At 32.8% G+C, this 16,500-nt stretch overlaps 1 protein-coding gene across 2 annotated transcripts in view; it reads left to right on the top strand.

Annotated features, from left to right (window-relative positions):
• Positions 1-16,500, top strand: part of Sec71 (ADP ribosylation factor guanine nucleotide exchange factor Sec71) — a 508,300-nt gene that overhangs the window by 16,276 nt on the left and 475,524 nt on the right. For both annotated transcript variants that reach the window (XM_090371201.1, XM_090371202.1), the window contains exons 2-5: positions 5,006-5,036; positions 12,580-12,724; positions 12,881-13,027; positions 14,769-14,948. In XM_090371201.1, the coding sequence (XP_090227327.1) occupies positions 5,006-5,036; positions 12,580-12,724; positions 12,881-13,027; positions 14,769-14,948 (503 nt within the window). The remainder of the gene's footprint in view (positions 1-5,005; positions 5,037-12,579; positions 12,725-12,880; positions 13,028-14,768; positions 14,949-16,500) is intronic.

Raw genomic sequence — 16,500 nt, forward strand, 5'->3', positions numbered from 1 at the left:
CTGGGAATGTATTCACTACAGCAGTGATGTCGCAGTTGGTGGGAAAATGTATGCCAACCAGGTATTTTTTCAAATTAAGAAATAAGTGAAAGTCCAGTGGCACAAGATCTAATGAATATGGCAGATGGGCCAGGATTTCAAAGTCACATTCACGCACTGTAGCTATGATAGTGACAGACTTGTGAGCAGGCTCATTGTCCTGGTGTGGAGCGAGACTCATTTGCTGAGTTTTCCTCAGCATTTGTCTTTGATGTTTTCATGCAGACTCTTCACAAGGTCTGCATAATATGACCCTGTGACTGTCTGGCCTTTCTGAAGGTAGTCCACTAGAAACAATACATCAACATCCATGGGCATCCACAGAAAATTTTCCGGGGGGGGGGGAGCTTGGAGACAAATAATTACATCAATAAATTTTTATTTAATTTTTAAAATAATTATCTAATTAAACAAGTAGATTATAGAATACAATATTGCATCAATACAAAAACACATACAAAATGTATATAAATTTAAAATATAAAGGAAACAAGAATTAATAAATATATATATAGATAGATAATTTCAATAATCACGTATCGTATAAGAATTGAATTCTCCGTCTATCGCTTGCAAACCTATTGATGACATTTTCAATAAATTTCTTCTTTACCGCTTCCTCTTCTAGTTTCTTCCTGTGCATGCCGATCATACATAAACCTGATAAGCGAGTTTCTGAGACAGTGAACACCTTAATCATGTTTTAACATGGCTCAAGGTGCTGAAACTTCTTTCAATGGTACAGGTCGTAACAGGTAATGTCATACCAGTAGTTATTGCCGAATTAATAGAAGGGAAATAGTCACAATTTTCTGAAAATTCTGGTAAAGTTTGGGGAATATCAGTCGATGAACCATAAACAGGAACACGTGTTTTATTGCTGCAATAGATGAAACACGTGTTCTATGGTTACCCCGCCGAGGGCCGAAACCGGCTAACCCGTAATAAAATTTTAAGGCATACAAAGCATTCCATGGTTGGGGTGTAAGGTTACATATCTCAATCACTTTTACGATTATAATTTGTGGAATTTTTTAATCGATCCCAGCGAGGGGAAAGTGCCCCGTTTGCCCCCCCCCTCTGCGGACGCCCATGTCAACATCCCAAAAAACTAATGCCATCACCTTTCCAGCAAACAGAATCAACTTTACTTTCTTTGGAGGGAGAAAAGAGCTGTGCTTTCATTGTTTGGACTTCTCCCTTGTCTCTGGCTGAAAGTAAATGACTCTTGTCTCATCCATGGTCAACAAACCTTGCAAGGAAATTTGCTAGATTGCTTGAAAATGATGCAAATGTTTTCCTCACAACTCTTGTGCATTTTTGATCTTCTGCAGTACCTCTGTTATTATGTGGTGTACATGTTTGGATGAGATGACCAAGATGCTGGCTATGTACTGAATTGTCACTCGTCAATCACTCATCACCAGATCATAAACACTGTCAACAATGTCTGGAATGATGGATGTTGCAGGTCTTCCACAGCGTGGGTTATCTTCCAGGTTTTCCTTCCTTGTTTAAATTCTGCTACCCACTTCTTAACGATGGACGAAGAAGGGGCATCCTCCCCCAATGTTGTAACCATATCCTCATGAATTGCCTTTAGTATTAGTCCCATTTTTTTCTCCGAATATTGGATGATCACATTGGTGACTGCTTTTGCCCATCTTTCCTTATTCACTCAACTTTGTTGACTTCATGACCTGTAATTAAAACAAAGATGTTATCGAAACTGCCAGAAATTTGGTGAGTTACTATTTGAAGTGTCTATATATTAAATATAGAAATTTTTAACAGTGTGCCACTATCGTTTCATACTCAAGCCACAGACTTTTCAAATAAACTGCAGCCATTATCAACCCACTGCAGAATGGAAGCCTCCTCAACAATTCATGCTGAGGGAAATGGACCATAATCTGCCCCGCTGGTCCAGTGCGGGTTGGCAGATCGACTGTATTTAGCAGTCAGGGGCTTGAACCCTGGTCTACTCAAAGAGCATATGCTACTGCACTCCTGCTTCTGACCACTCGGCTACGGAGGCTAAATACCCTCCTGTAAAATGAATGAAGGTGAAATTTTCACCATTATAAACGATTCCAGAACTAGTGACCATAAATTAAAAAGACAGGGAAAGAGATTTTAGGCTGGAGTGTGTGAAGTTTTCTGTTAGCCAGCATGTTGTTAATTATCAGAATAAATTACTCCAGTGGTTGCTGAGATTTGATAGTTTGGGAAGTTTCAAAGGCCAGTTGGATAGTAACCTACATATAGGTTGCTTATTTTCTTTGTTTATATATATATATATATATATATAATTATTATTATTAATTTTTATTTATATATTTTTATTTTCATTTATTTTATTATTATTATTATTATTTTTTTTTTTGGTCTGTGCAGCAAAAACTGTTGACTTCCTTTGCTCTATGTGGCTAATACTATTTTCTGTTAATCTTTAAGTTGGTTAATTTACATGAAATTAAATTACATTACTTCATTTTTGGTACAAAAATTTGATATTTCAATTTCTAGCAGAGTTGGTACCTTATGATGGTGGAAAGACTATTTTAGGAGTGGATATAGGTTGTATAGACAAATGTTGTTGTTATTATTATTATTATAATAACAGTGAAATCCCATATACATTAAACTCTTATTATGATTCTCCTGCTTATAGCAACATCCACTTTTAAGGTTCTTTTCTTCCAGTTGTACAGTTTCTGAAATGCCTGCATTTTTAATGGGTGTAGTGCTCCTGTTTAAGTTTTCTTGCTAATATATTTTTTTAATATTTATTTATTTATTTTAAGGTCCCAAGAAGGAATAAACCTAAATATAACCTTCTTTATCTTCTCTTGGTTTTTGGTTTAAGGTATGATAATCATTTTAATTCTGTAAATTATGACTTGTGCAATTTGTTCACTTCTTTAGAAATCGTTCCCAGTGCAAGTGATGTGTATTTAATATTTAAATTGCACCTGTGAAGGTAAATAGTCTGCTCTATACAACCGAATGTTTAGCTATTCATCATTGCATTTGCACAGAGCCTCCGTAGCCAGGTGGGAAGGAGCAGCAGTGCGTAGCACACCCTTCTTGATTAGACCAGGGTTTGAGCCCGTCACCACCAAATACGGTAGATGCGGAAAGGTCAGGAAATGACCACCGCATATCCCGGAGCAATATGGCCTTAGTTGCTAATGTTCCTAAAAACCAAATAAACAAACATTGCATTTGCACACTCTGCTCAGTTTTTTTAAAATTTGTTATTGTTCATCCACTTTCCTTGCTGATAGGATAATTAATATCTCATGTGTAAAGTGTTCAACATGGCATCAATAAAAAAATTCATTAATGGCAGCATTATTGTTATGTCCATATTACATTTATCATATTTATACAATAGTTAAACAATACTCACATTGTTTAGTGTAATTTGAGAGGGTTCCCCCCCCCCCCCCACCAAAGTCCAATAGATCAAGCATAGTACATTGTGTGCAAGTAAAACATTACTTCATAAAGACTGGGGAAAAAAAACAAAATAAAAGTTATTTCATCATTATGAATACAGCCTACATATAATAAAAGTTAATTTGTATGGAAGTTGAGCCCATTGTTTAGTGTTATGGTACTTTTATTTCTTTGTGAAACACATTTGAAATTTACTGCAAATTTTTTTATAGCTTTTCAAAATTATAAAATAGTTAATGCTATTTGACCTTTTTGAAAGAAGGTGAAGTTAGGACTGACTTTTTTCATGTGGGTTTGCAGTCAACAGGATTTAATTGTCTAGTTAATGCAATGGTCTTATTACTTGCAGCAGAATAAACTCTGCCTTCATAATGAGCTCTGATGTTGCACTACTTTGAAACAAATGCTTTAAGTAAATGACAGATTAACTTTTTAGCAAAGTTATTTTTTTAGTATTGCTCAGTTGTAAAGAAAAAATGGCATCACCAAAAGTTAATCTGTCATTTACTCATTTACTTTAAAAGGTTTGTTTGACACTAATGCAAAACCCAGGTGTTGCATTCTGTTTCAGACAGCTATCTCCTGTCTTGTGTTACTTTTCATTTCTGTCTTCAAACTTTTTGATGATTTCTACTCTCTATCAGAGCCTTTGTGAGATTTGAGCTTATTTTTTTTTTACCCTTAAATTAAGTCTAGCCAGCAATGTCTCATCTTTTAAATAAACAGGTTAATCTTTCACTAATGCCTTTTGCTAAAAGTTGCACAAAACCAGGACAGCTCATTGCAAAGGCATTTTTCTCTGCTTTGAGCAATAAAGTATTCCATTAACTGTGCAAGTTGGAATCATACTCTATCAGTGAACTGTAATTTTACTTTAAAATCTGAAAACATACAGCATATTACTTAATAAGTGAATAAATAATTTAACTGTTTTTAAATAAATGTTTTTTATATAAATGTTTTTATTTTCAGAGTTAAAGGGAAAAGTCAAGTTGTTTTCACTTCCCGCAATTTGCATCTTTTTTTTTTTTTTTTTTGTTGGTCCCCAGAAAAATGCAAGTGTGTGTTTTGTTGTTATTAGTGCTGCAGGAACATGGATTTACATTGTGTAACTTTCCAGTGAAATAGCTTCATGAAATGGAATCAGTCAGATGGCAAAGTGCTTATGCATCTTTATCTGCTACTGCATTCTTTTACTATGATACATAGATCATTTGGAGGAAAGTTTTACCAAATAGTGTACAGTTTATAATAATGTAAAAGCAAATAATGTTACAGTTTGTTACAGTATAATTTTTTATGTAGTAAATAATTTTTCACTCTATCAACTGATTTTATATTTTCTTGCATTTTTTTGCTAGGTTTGATTGAACTAGTGCAAATCAATTGAATAATACTATTGGCATGTAATGTAAATTATGATTTTGCTTGGTTTTTTTTTGATAATTTTAACTTTGGGTATATTTTTAATAATCTGTAATATGCTTTATTTTTATTTCAGAAGAGATAAAGAATGAAACTAAGGATGCCAGGTATGAAAACAAAATTATTTAAATTTTTACTAGAAATATAATATCACTATTTGTGACTTATAACCGAAAGGATTTTTAAAGGAAGATTTTGATGATTTGTTTTAATGCAGTGTTTAAAGTAATTGTGCCTTTCAGTTGAATTTTGCTTATGTTTTAGTGTTATTGGAATTAAAATAACCATATTGTGTTTCTATTTATAATTATTTTGAATGCAGTTGAGATAGTTATTTGTAAAGTATAAAGTGCATTTATATCGTACAGGATTGCCCAGAAAAAAAAAAGGTAAGTGAAATATTAAATGTTTACCTCGCATTTTTTTCCCTGCGATATTGTATAAAATATTTGTAATTTGTATAGTTCATTTGAATTATGCAAAACTTGTTTGCTCTGTAAGTAGTGAATGTTTATTTTAGCAGATTCATTTTGATTTTCTAAAGTAATGTATGGTAAAGTAATTAGGCAATTACTTACAAATGAATACTAATACAGGAAATTCAGTATTAGATATAAAATATGTTTTAATGCTGCGTGCATTACTAGAGTTGTGGTGGAAAGAGTATGATAGAAGCGAGTTGACAAAATTATTGTATAGACAATTTTTTATTATTATTTTATTTATTTATTTTTGGTGATGCAGTAACTTGACTTCTTTGCAACTTTTGACCTTTACTAATACTGCACTCACTCTAAATCCAGAACAATAGTGATGTTACTAGAAAATATAATTTTTGTCATTACTGCTATATAATAGTGCTATATACATACCATTAAATGCTATGCGTACATGAGTTATCAGCCCACACACATTATTTTGATTCAAAATAATGTGAGGGTTGGAAATATTAAAAAAAAAAAATTTTCGAATTACATGAACTTGAAAAAAAAAAGAGATAATGTGGTTGTTAAAGGGTGTTGTTAAGAAAAGATTAAAACTGACTTATAAAGCAAACACTGATTTCCAGTTATAATTTTTTTTTATTTATTTTTTTATTGTAGTAGATGTTTATAATCTGGCACAAAGGTCAACTTGTTGATTACAATTTAAAAATTACAAAAAGCATTGTTTGTCTTGATGGGATATTCTCTCTCATGTTGCAGCACTTAAATAAAAGCCCTCTGCACACCTTGTTTCTTTCTGAAAATTTTTATCCTAATTCTGATCACCTAGTTGTGCTGCCCTTCTCCAAACTGAAAAGACGAATTGAATCCATATAATTACCAACTGATTTCTCTACTTCATTAAAAACGAGTACCTCATAGTAATATGTCTTAATGTTAAAAAAGTTTGAAACAACGTGGCATTTTATCCTTTAAGATCTGCACTGCTTGACTTATAAGGATATCTTGCTCATCTGATGTGAGTGTTTCCTTTAATGCCTTACTTTTCAACTCCATTATCAAATACTCTGTTCAATATTTTTGCTTAGGAAGAAGTCCCATGGGGATTTCTTCCTGAGTGAAAGCCTGGTGAATTGTGATACAAATCTCTCAAAACATGTGTTGAATGACAACTTTCAAGTCATGATCAGTAAAACACAGCTGTGATTATTGCAGAATGGCTCTTGCCTCCGAACAAGAATTACTGCTTACATTTTTGTAAAAAAAAATGCAAATTTTTATAATTTTAAGAGTCATTTACTTCACAGGTTGTTTCCATTAAGATATAACCATGGATTAATATGATGCCGTTATGAATATTGCCTTTTGTTAACAGCATGGCATTCTTCCAGAACCTTTGCCAGTCTCTTGGCCACGTGTACTACTCCTCTTGGTGATCTTGATGTCCAAGAAATTAAGAGACAGGTGATGACATCATAAGAGAATGATTTACCCAATTGGTTAATCAGTTCTCTTGTAATTACAAACTTTTTTTTTTGTTGTTGTTGTTTATATTCTGTTGCCAAACAGATGCATCTCTATCCCTCCCCATATTTCTGTTTATCATTCTATCTCAAACTTTCTTATATATATAGCCTCTAACTTTTCTTTGAAATTTTCTTTTTTTTTTTTTTTTTTTAGTTTTTTACATTAAAAGTGTGTAGGTATTCATAAGCATATTCAGCTACCTCCAATTTCTTAGTATTCTCTTTTCTACATGTTTACAGTGTTCAGCTCATACATACATACATACATTTAACTGCAGCTGCATATGGTTTTGTACTAACACTTCTAGTTGATAGATCCATATCCTTCTTAGTTGGAACAATTACCTCTTAAAATATTGATTTAAATACTGCATCTAATCTGTATTTGTTACATGTTCTCATGAAATTTTCCCTTCTTTTTATGTATGGTAACTGCTTTTTTGAATTAGTATTAGGAATGGCAAATGATGTAAGGAAGCAAGCTTATACAGCATCAGTAAAAAAAAAAAACCCCTACTTATCATTTGTCCATTTGTACTTTTAATTTGTCTAATCCTTCTTTAAATTTTTCAAACTACCATTAGCATTTTGTCTACTCAGTCCATTTAAAGCCGTAAACACTTTAATTGGGTCTCCTTCCTTACAGGTGCTTAGTTTCCAGGTGTAAATTACAGCATCTGGAAACTAAGTTCTTGGTATAGACCTGAAGTCATTCTTGGGAGTACACTTTTATATCCCTAGCTAACCTTGTTGCTGCTCTCTACATTCGTTCCAACAGATCTACATCCTTTCTAAAATGAGGCTTCCAGACATCTATGCAGTATGTGAGATGCAGTGAAACCCAGTGCTGGATTAAGGCCATGTGATGATGCCCTGAACACAGCCCAACAATGGTGCCACTTTGACTTCTCCATTGCTTAACTTACAATACATTAAGACTCAATAAGTGCTGAATGTGAAATAAGAGTTTGAAAATTTATAACCCTTTTTCAGGGCGCCTCCGTAGCCAGGTGGGAAGGAGCAGCAGTGCGTAACACACGCTTCTTGATTAGACCGGGGTTCGATCCCGTCACCACCAAATATGGAGGATGCGGAAAGGTCAGGGAATGACCACCACATATTCCCGGAGCAATATGGCCTTAGTTGCTAATGCTCCTAAAAACCAACTAACAAACAAAACCCCTTTTCAGTTTTCTTCCAGTAAATAAAAATTTTTGGTGTTTAAAATTATTTTTTTTATTTAACAAAAACACTAAATATCAGTAAAAAATATAAGCAAAGGTTTACTTATAGGTTTATATTTATTTACTTTTTAAAAAATTTTCTTCTAGATTTTTTAATTTCAAAGTCTTTGTTCAAGTCCTCAAAACTAATTTGGCATAACAAATCTGCTTCTATACTTAGCAGAGACAAGGCATCCAATCTGTATTGTTGCCTAGCTTTTTTCTTGGGATTTTTAATGTGCTTTAGTTGAGAAAATGAATGCTCAGCTTTGCAATTTGTAACCATTAATGTCAAAAAAATACACAATATCTACATTTGATATTGCTATTATTGGTTCCAATATCTACATTTGAAAATGCACATGCACACACACACACACACACACAGAGAGAGAGAGAGAGAGAGAGAGAGAGAGAGAGAGAGAGAGAGAGAGAGAGAGAGAGAGAGAGAGAGAGAGAGAGAGAGAGAGAATTGTCCAAGTCTTTTGGGTAAGCATCAATTAGTTTTTGAGAGCAGTGAGAGTACTGTTCAGTTTCAGCAGATGAAGTGACATTATTTGGCAATTCACTTAGAAAGGAAAATCTGTCTGCTATTTCTTTGTACATGTCTCTTCTTCTCATCTCAGTTTCTAGTTTATCAATAATTGAGTAAAAGGTGGCGATACGAAATTTATCTCTGGCATTCAGATCTACTTCTGGTGCATCTCCATCATTTGAGTACCTTCTTACGTTTGAGAGTTTGAACGGCCTTGTAATCAACATTTGGTAGTATTTCCTTTACAAGTGCTTCAAACCTTTCAAAGTCATCTCTAGTTGATCAGCTAATGACCCATACAGATCTGCACATGTTTTTAAGTTCACATCTTCACTTTGCAGAACTTGACTTGCTCTATGAAACCTTTGCAGAATCTCATCCCACATGATCAACACAAAAACAGATTCTACCTCTTGCATCTTATTTGCAATATTGTCTGCTTTTTTTCTAGTGTTTCCCTATTGTGACTGGTCTTTGGCTAAACACTCTAAAGCTTCCAATATCTTAAAGAAACACTTCAAAATTGCTGCTGTTGCCATTGCATATGCCTCCCATCTGGTATTAGAGAGGGATTTTAACACAGATTCATTTCCTAGACAAGCTTTAAGAATTTTTCCTCTGATAGTTGAGGCTGAAAAAAAATGTATAGAGCAAATTCACTGTAGAGAAAAAATTAACTGCCACTTGATAGCAGTCAGCAGCAGCACTTCAGCCTACCAGATTTAGTGAATGGGCTGCACAGGGCACATATATGGCAAACTTATTTTGTTATAAAATCTTTTGCTGCATCCCCTTATAATGACCAGACATGTTAGCAGCATTGTCGTAGGACTGACCCTTACATATTTAAAAAATTTAGTTTGCAAACTTCACGTAAGTAATGCACTACCTGGTTTGTTATTTCCTCACCGGTATGGTTTTTCGGTTCCAAAAAAGGTTAAAGTGTTCAATAGGCTACCCATCTTTTAAGTATTGAAGTACAACACTTAACTGATCTATATGTGACAGATCTGGTGTTGAATCAACTGGCATGGTCAAATAACTAGAAGAATTTACTTCGTCAACAATGAAGGCATGTACCATCTGAGCCATCAGTGCATTGAGCTGGTTTTGGACAGAAAAGAAGGATTTCCTTTTCCAGAATTCCATATTTCAAAATGTGGCCTGCTAAAAATGGATCAAACTGACTTATGAGTTCAAGCAGCCCTAAAAAAACTCCCATATTCTGCAGCGAACCAAAATTTTCATCTGTTCCTCGAAAAGCTAAGTCATGTTCAGCTAACGTATGAATAACAGCTATTACATGCTCCAAGACATGTTCCCAGTAATTGCACTTTTCTTTAATTTGTTTTTCCAACACTTGTCGCAAGCCCAAACCTTGTCTGCGAGTTAAGTATGTTAGCATAGTCTTGGAGAGAAGTGATTCTTTCATGATGAGTAATTACACTAGTATTTCGCCAGTCATTGAACAACAAAACATGATGAACATTTAGGAGCAAAAAGTTTACAAAAAGCAGTAAACTGACCCTGTTGGTGGTGAATACAATAACCACTCTCTTGTATTACTCACCACTGTCTTTTACCCCAAAGAAATGTTTTTGTGACCAGTATCTTGTTTGTTTGCTTGCCACTTTTGAAAATTTGGCAAGATTTGTCATGTGGCCCATTGTGGTGTTGACAGTCACCAGGTCTGCAAGTAATCCAATAAGCCACATCATCAGCAGAAAAATCTCGCCTCAACCCTGGATCTTTTGCTTTATTTACTTCACCTTTTGCAAATTTACACTAGACATATCAAGAGAATTTATGAGCAGAGTATGATTAGTAGTGAGACTCATGCCAGTTGAACCAGCCTGTGACACCTCAACATCATCATGATGTTCTGATCTTGAAGTTGACCTAGGTATGGAGCTTTGTTCATCTTCAATCTTGTCATAGTCAGATACAGTACAAGTAGCTTCTGATGGCAGAGAGATCTGTTTTGATTTGGGAGATCAGGTTATGTAACTTTTGTGAAGAAATTAGTCAGCTTTCCAGTCTTGGCCACTAAATCCAAATTCATTTGTTGATTCTTTTTAGCCAGTTTTCTCTTTTTTGTACCGCTTAATTGAATATGTTTCATCTTGGGTGTCTGAAAATTACAGAAGAATAAATGTTAAAAAATACACACGAAACTTGCAAAAGCTACTATTTTAAATTTGTAATAAATACACTAATTGAGAATGGATTTTGTTTAATCTTCAGTATCACAACAAGAGTGATTTTTTTGGAAGAAAACTTTTTTTTTAACAGTGCAGAGAAAAGTCAAACACGGCAGGTAAGTACAATTACAAAAAACCAACTAAAGTAGCACATGGCAGTGAAAGAGTTAAAGTTGGCATGATAGCTGGAAAAATGTGATGTCCCCTTTCCCTTGGTACCCTAAGCATGTGTTTATTTTGCTTATTGATTAATCCAGCACTGATCTTAGTATAGTTATAACCATTAAATTATTAGCATTAGTAGCAGCATATGATACAAGAAAGCAAGCTTATATAGCATCAGCCAAAAAAAAAAAAAAAAAAAAAAAACCCTTCCCATTTCACCCATCCATTCACTCCAAATTGCTTGTCTAGTTCTGCCTTGAACTTATTTAATTTGTTGACCTCCACTACAACAGATGGAAGTTTATTCCAACTATCAACCACCCCACTGGCTAAAGGCAAATTTCTGCACAAATGTATTATTGGTCTTTGGGATAGAAGTCAATAATGCATTGTTTTTCTCTTTGTTGTTATTGTCCAGCATCTGCCTTTTTTTTTTTTTTTAGGAGGCATTTTCTGTACAGATTTATTAATTAACTATACTTAGTAATTATATTTAATTAATGACTAACTTATTAATTTCATAATATACTTGGTATAAACCATAGTTTTAATTATTGTTTTTTTTTTGTATGTTTTGGTTTTTCGCTGCATAAGGACCACCGCCGTGCAAATCCTCTGCATTGGAGGATCGATCGGGGGAGGAAGGGTGATTTGGTACTTCGATCTTTTCACCATTGCGACGATTTGTATAGCGATTGAAATGCAGCGATTCCATGACCATTATTGGCCTCGTGGTCCTCTGTCGATATGGGGCATAATGGTCAGTCTATTTTATTTTAATTTATTCTGATTTTGTTATCTTTCAGTAGTTCCTTTAACCCCCTTTTTTTGGTGATATTTCACGTCTTTTGGAACTGGTACCTCTTGGGGGGGGGTACCACTAAATTAACATATAATTGGCATTATTCTAAATTTTATATACGTCATGTTAATTGGATTTAAAGTTCGAAATTATATAGGGGTTACTGGGCTATTATTTGTCTAACTTTTATTCTTCTTTTTCGTTTGTTTATTTGGTTATTTTTATGTTAATTTTCGCTCTACAGTTTTTGCCATACTACTGGCTTATGTTTTATTTTATTTAATTTAAAATATATTTCAGCTTCATATGGAGGAATTGCAAATCGCTGCCTCTAATGAATGCCCAATTATTTATTTTATTATAATGTAACTTTTGTCAATATTTAATGGTAGTATATATATATGTATATTTCTATATATGGGTTCTAAAATTCATTTATAATTTTTTTGTAATAGAAATAGCATTTAGCAACATTTATAGAAAGTTCTTTATTACCCAGGGATATAATAATCTGTCTCTCTCTAGAACAGTTTGTCATTTATTTTGTGTACAGATAGAAATGGTATTTAGTTTTGCTTATTTTTATTGTTTGTTTGAGTATCATAGTGAGATAGAGTAACATATATTATCAACTTGTTTCTAATGTGAACATTTCATATTCTAAAGAAAATTGTTTTGGATTACTAAGGGGAAAAAAATTAATTTACACCAGTAATAAATAACTATCATTAATTTATTCAATTTATTTTCAGTCACCAGAATAACACGTCATCTGCCTTGCCTTTGCCAAAAGCCAAAGGAGGAAATCTGGAGGCTGAAAAATATTTTTTGCCATTTGAATTGGCTTGTCAGTCCAAGTCACCTCGGATGGTTAACACAGCTCTTGACTGCGTTCAGGTATCTGTGCATTTTGTACAATGTAGTGATTTATGATTATACTAAAATGTTTTAAAATATTTTTATACTACTAAGATCAATTTAATATAAACCCTTTCCCTTTTAACTTGTTCATTAATAATATCATTGATATTTGAATTTATTGTATTTTTGCAGAAGTTAATAGCTTATGGACACCTCACAGGAAACATTGCAGATCCCACAAATCCTTCAAAACAGCTCATTGATAGGATAGTTGAAACAATTTGTGGATGTTTTCATGGACCTACTACAGATGATGGGGTGCAGTTGCAGATCATTAAGGTAATAAGTCAAAATTATAAATTTTAACATTGTTTGACTTGTTTCATTATTATTTAAAAAATAGCTTCATTATTCTTGTGTTTAATAGTATGAACCAGAGCTATAATGCTCCATACGTTCTACGTTGATATCAATATTTGTAAAAGAATAAAAGAAGTTTACCTCAATATGATACATAGAACACTTCTGTATGATACTCTCCAGAAATTAAAATGAAAACAATTAAAAAAAATTGAAAATCTTACATTACAGTAAGAAATAATTAAATGAACACAATTAAAAATCAATTTAACACAATTAAAAATTAAGTCAAAAAAACTCCAATTTTCTCACTTTATTTTCACCAAATGCCAACAATTTATGTTTAGAAGGTTTAATACCTTCGTTGTCCTCATTTTCCTTCTCCTGTCATTGAAACTGTCCAAAATGTCAGTGTCATTCGGATATTCAGGTACTGTAAACAGAGAATTCGGACATTCAGGACCACGTAAACAGATACAGGGAAAATTTACGGACAAATGTGTATAAATGCACTTCCGCGAAACAACAGATGATTGGGTAAAAGAAAATCACTTTTCTAATTCTCGAATGGGGCGCTTACAGTTGCTCACAGCGGTGTCCAGCCTACGGCCAGCGAGGAAAGTGAACTAAAACAGCATTTTAAATTTTGTTAATTATCAAAAAAATTTTCTCATTAAATGTTTTGTTCAGTAAATGTAATTGTGTATTGTACTTAATAAAAGTTTCGAATATTTCGATTTTACTTTTACATGCAACAAGATATGGAAAAAGGAACAACAAAAGAAATGTAACTTTGAATTTTTTTCCAATTCAAGGGGAATACCTCTTGATCTGCTCACTGCTGACCAGCGCGATTTCTCCGTATGTGGGACAGATGGTCGAATAGGTTTTACCGGAAGTTCTAAGTTGTAGAATGGTAATCCCTTTAGCCCTTTTAATTCGCGCAGCAGCCTAAATTGCCTGAAGGCCAGAAATGCGAACAGTGTATATTCTCTCCTAATCCGTTCACTATATGAAAATTTTCTCGCTCAACGGAAAGTATTTTAAATGTAACTTCCAAGGGAAATTCAAAATAATTCGCTATAAAAGGACTTCGTTAAACAGAGGTGTAACTGATTAATTTAGAATTATAAAAATTGTTATACAGTTTTATATAGAAATATCTTAACAATAGATGGCAAAAAATGCAAATTTAGTTAAATAACTTTAAGCTTATTTGAATAGTAGGTAAACGTGTGAAAAATATTTACAGAATATTACAAATTTCGAAGTGCACATCCAAATGTCACACGTCACTGTTAATAAAGGTGCCGATACACCGTACCATCCCAAAAAAAGCACTGTATGTATATATATATATATATATATATATATATAAAACAAGAAAAGTTATTTTTAAAACAGATGTCATAGTAGAGCAGAAATTTTGATCTGTTATCAGATGTAAGCATTTAAAATTGTAATATGTTGTTAACAGTTTAAATGGTTACAGAACTGTTATATTTAGTTTGTATGGCCAATTTTATTTGTTGTTAAAATATCTTCATTTTATGATTACCACATAAGAATGTATTATTTTTACTCCCACTACAGATTTGATCTGCTTATGATTACTTTTATATTTTTCTTACCCTCTCTTCATCATATAAAAATAGTTTAATAAATTATTAATCACATTATTTGACCCAAAATACATTTTTACTAATCATTTTCGTTACAGGCATTACTGACAGTGGTTACATCACAGTCATGTGAAGTACATGAAGGAAGTGTATTACAAGCTGTTAGAACATGCTACAATATTTATTTAGCAAGCAGAAACCTTATTAATCAGACTACAGCAAAAGCTACGCTTACACAAATGTTGAATGTTATCTTTAGCAGAATGGAAGCACAGGCTGTAAGTTACTATTTAGAAATAAATCTCCAATTTCAATTTTATAATTACAATTATTAGTTTCCTGATGGTTTCAAAATTTTATCCAACTCTATGGAAAATTTCGTGCTGGGAATCTAAGCATTACAGGTAATATCCGAATTTTCTCATCTCCTCCCCTCTCTGCAAACTGCAGTAAATTGTAACTTGGTTTACTATAATAATTTAGTGCTTATCTGTTATAGTAATATAACATAAAATATAATAATCATAGTTTGATTTAAATATTATTTAAATCAAATTAAAAATTAAAGCATCGGTCTGTTTTTAAAATTTTTTTTTTTTTTTTTTTTTTTTTTATTAAGCAGTAGATTTTGCTGTTATGCAAGTTCTCAACTACCGGGTCTGGCAAAAGATGCATAGGGATTTAATTTTGCAATATGAAAATATTTAAAAAAAAAAAAAAGCCCCCTTTTTTTTTTTTTTTTTTTTTTTTTTTTTATCCAAATTTGGTATACTCCATAGGTAAGTATGATAGTAAAAATTTTAAAAGTTTGGACTGGTCTTTCATTTACTGTTTTGCTACATGTTATTCTATTTCCCATGAGATCCTAAAGAAAGAAGAATGATGGATTATTCGAACCAGAGTAATTATTTTTTCTTCTAATGTCTGTTTGACACCATCAGTTCACCTTCTTGTTTATTCCGTCAATCATTTGATTAGCTGATCGCTTTCTCCCATCCTTTCTGTGTATCCATTCCAACTTTAATTCCCTTCATTTACCGTCAACTGAATATTTGTTACCCCAAATTTTTTTTCTTGTTTCCTCATTTGTAATAGGATCTTACCATTACTTCCATTGTTAGCTTTCAGTTTTTGTCAGTTTTCTTAAAAACTCTCATTTTAAGATTCTAATTTTCAATAACTCCCTTTATTTCTTACCTACTTCACAGCTCTGTAGGTTAAAATAGACTTAAAAACTGTGCTATAAAGAGCTAATTTTGTAATCTGGCCAATTCCTTTGCGTCAAACGAATTTCTTGTCTTCCTCTATATTTTCTACTTTACTTATTTTGTTGTTTATATTCCTGTGTTACCTTCGAGTTCATTAAACACCTTTCCTATATATACAAAATTACTAACTTGTTTTCTGATTTTTGGTTATTTAGTCTACATTATTTAAAATTTTCTTGGCTCTAGTTCTTGGTTCATTTTACTAAAAGCTCACATTTTACATAATTTTTCTTTCGAACAATTAATTTTCATGCCAATGTGTACAATCTTTATCTGATTTATTGAGAGATGCTTTGAGACCTTGTAAGCCACTACTTTTTTTTTTTATGTAAACCCCAAACACGAGAGGTATTAGAACCTATAGTACTTAGTACCGTGCTTGGGTTGGAGGTTGAGAAGACGAAAGAAGATATTTGTTGACATTGGACTTGAACTTCTGTAGACTGTAATTTTCAGGAAATACGTATGAAGGAAGGTTGTTCCAGAAAACAACAATTGAATGAATAAACGAGGAAGATGAAAAGTTGGTTCTGTGAGTTTGAAGTTGGACAGTAAACGGATG

The sequence above is a fragment of the Mastigoproctus giganteus genome, chromosome 4 (genome assembly GCF_048544385.1).
Source record: "Mastigoproctus giganteus isolate SK-2022 chromosome 4, ASM4854438v1, whole genome shotgun sequence".
NCBI lineage: Eukaryota > Metazoa > Arthropoda > Arachnida > Uropygi > Thelyphonidae > Mastigoproctus > Mastigoproctus giganteus.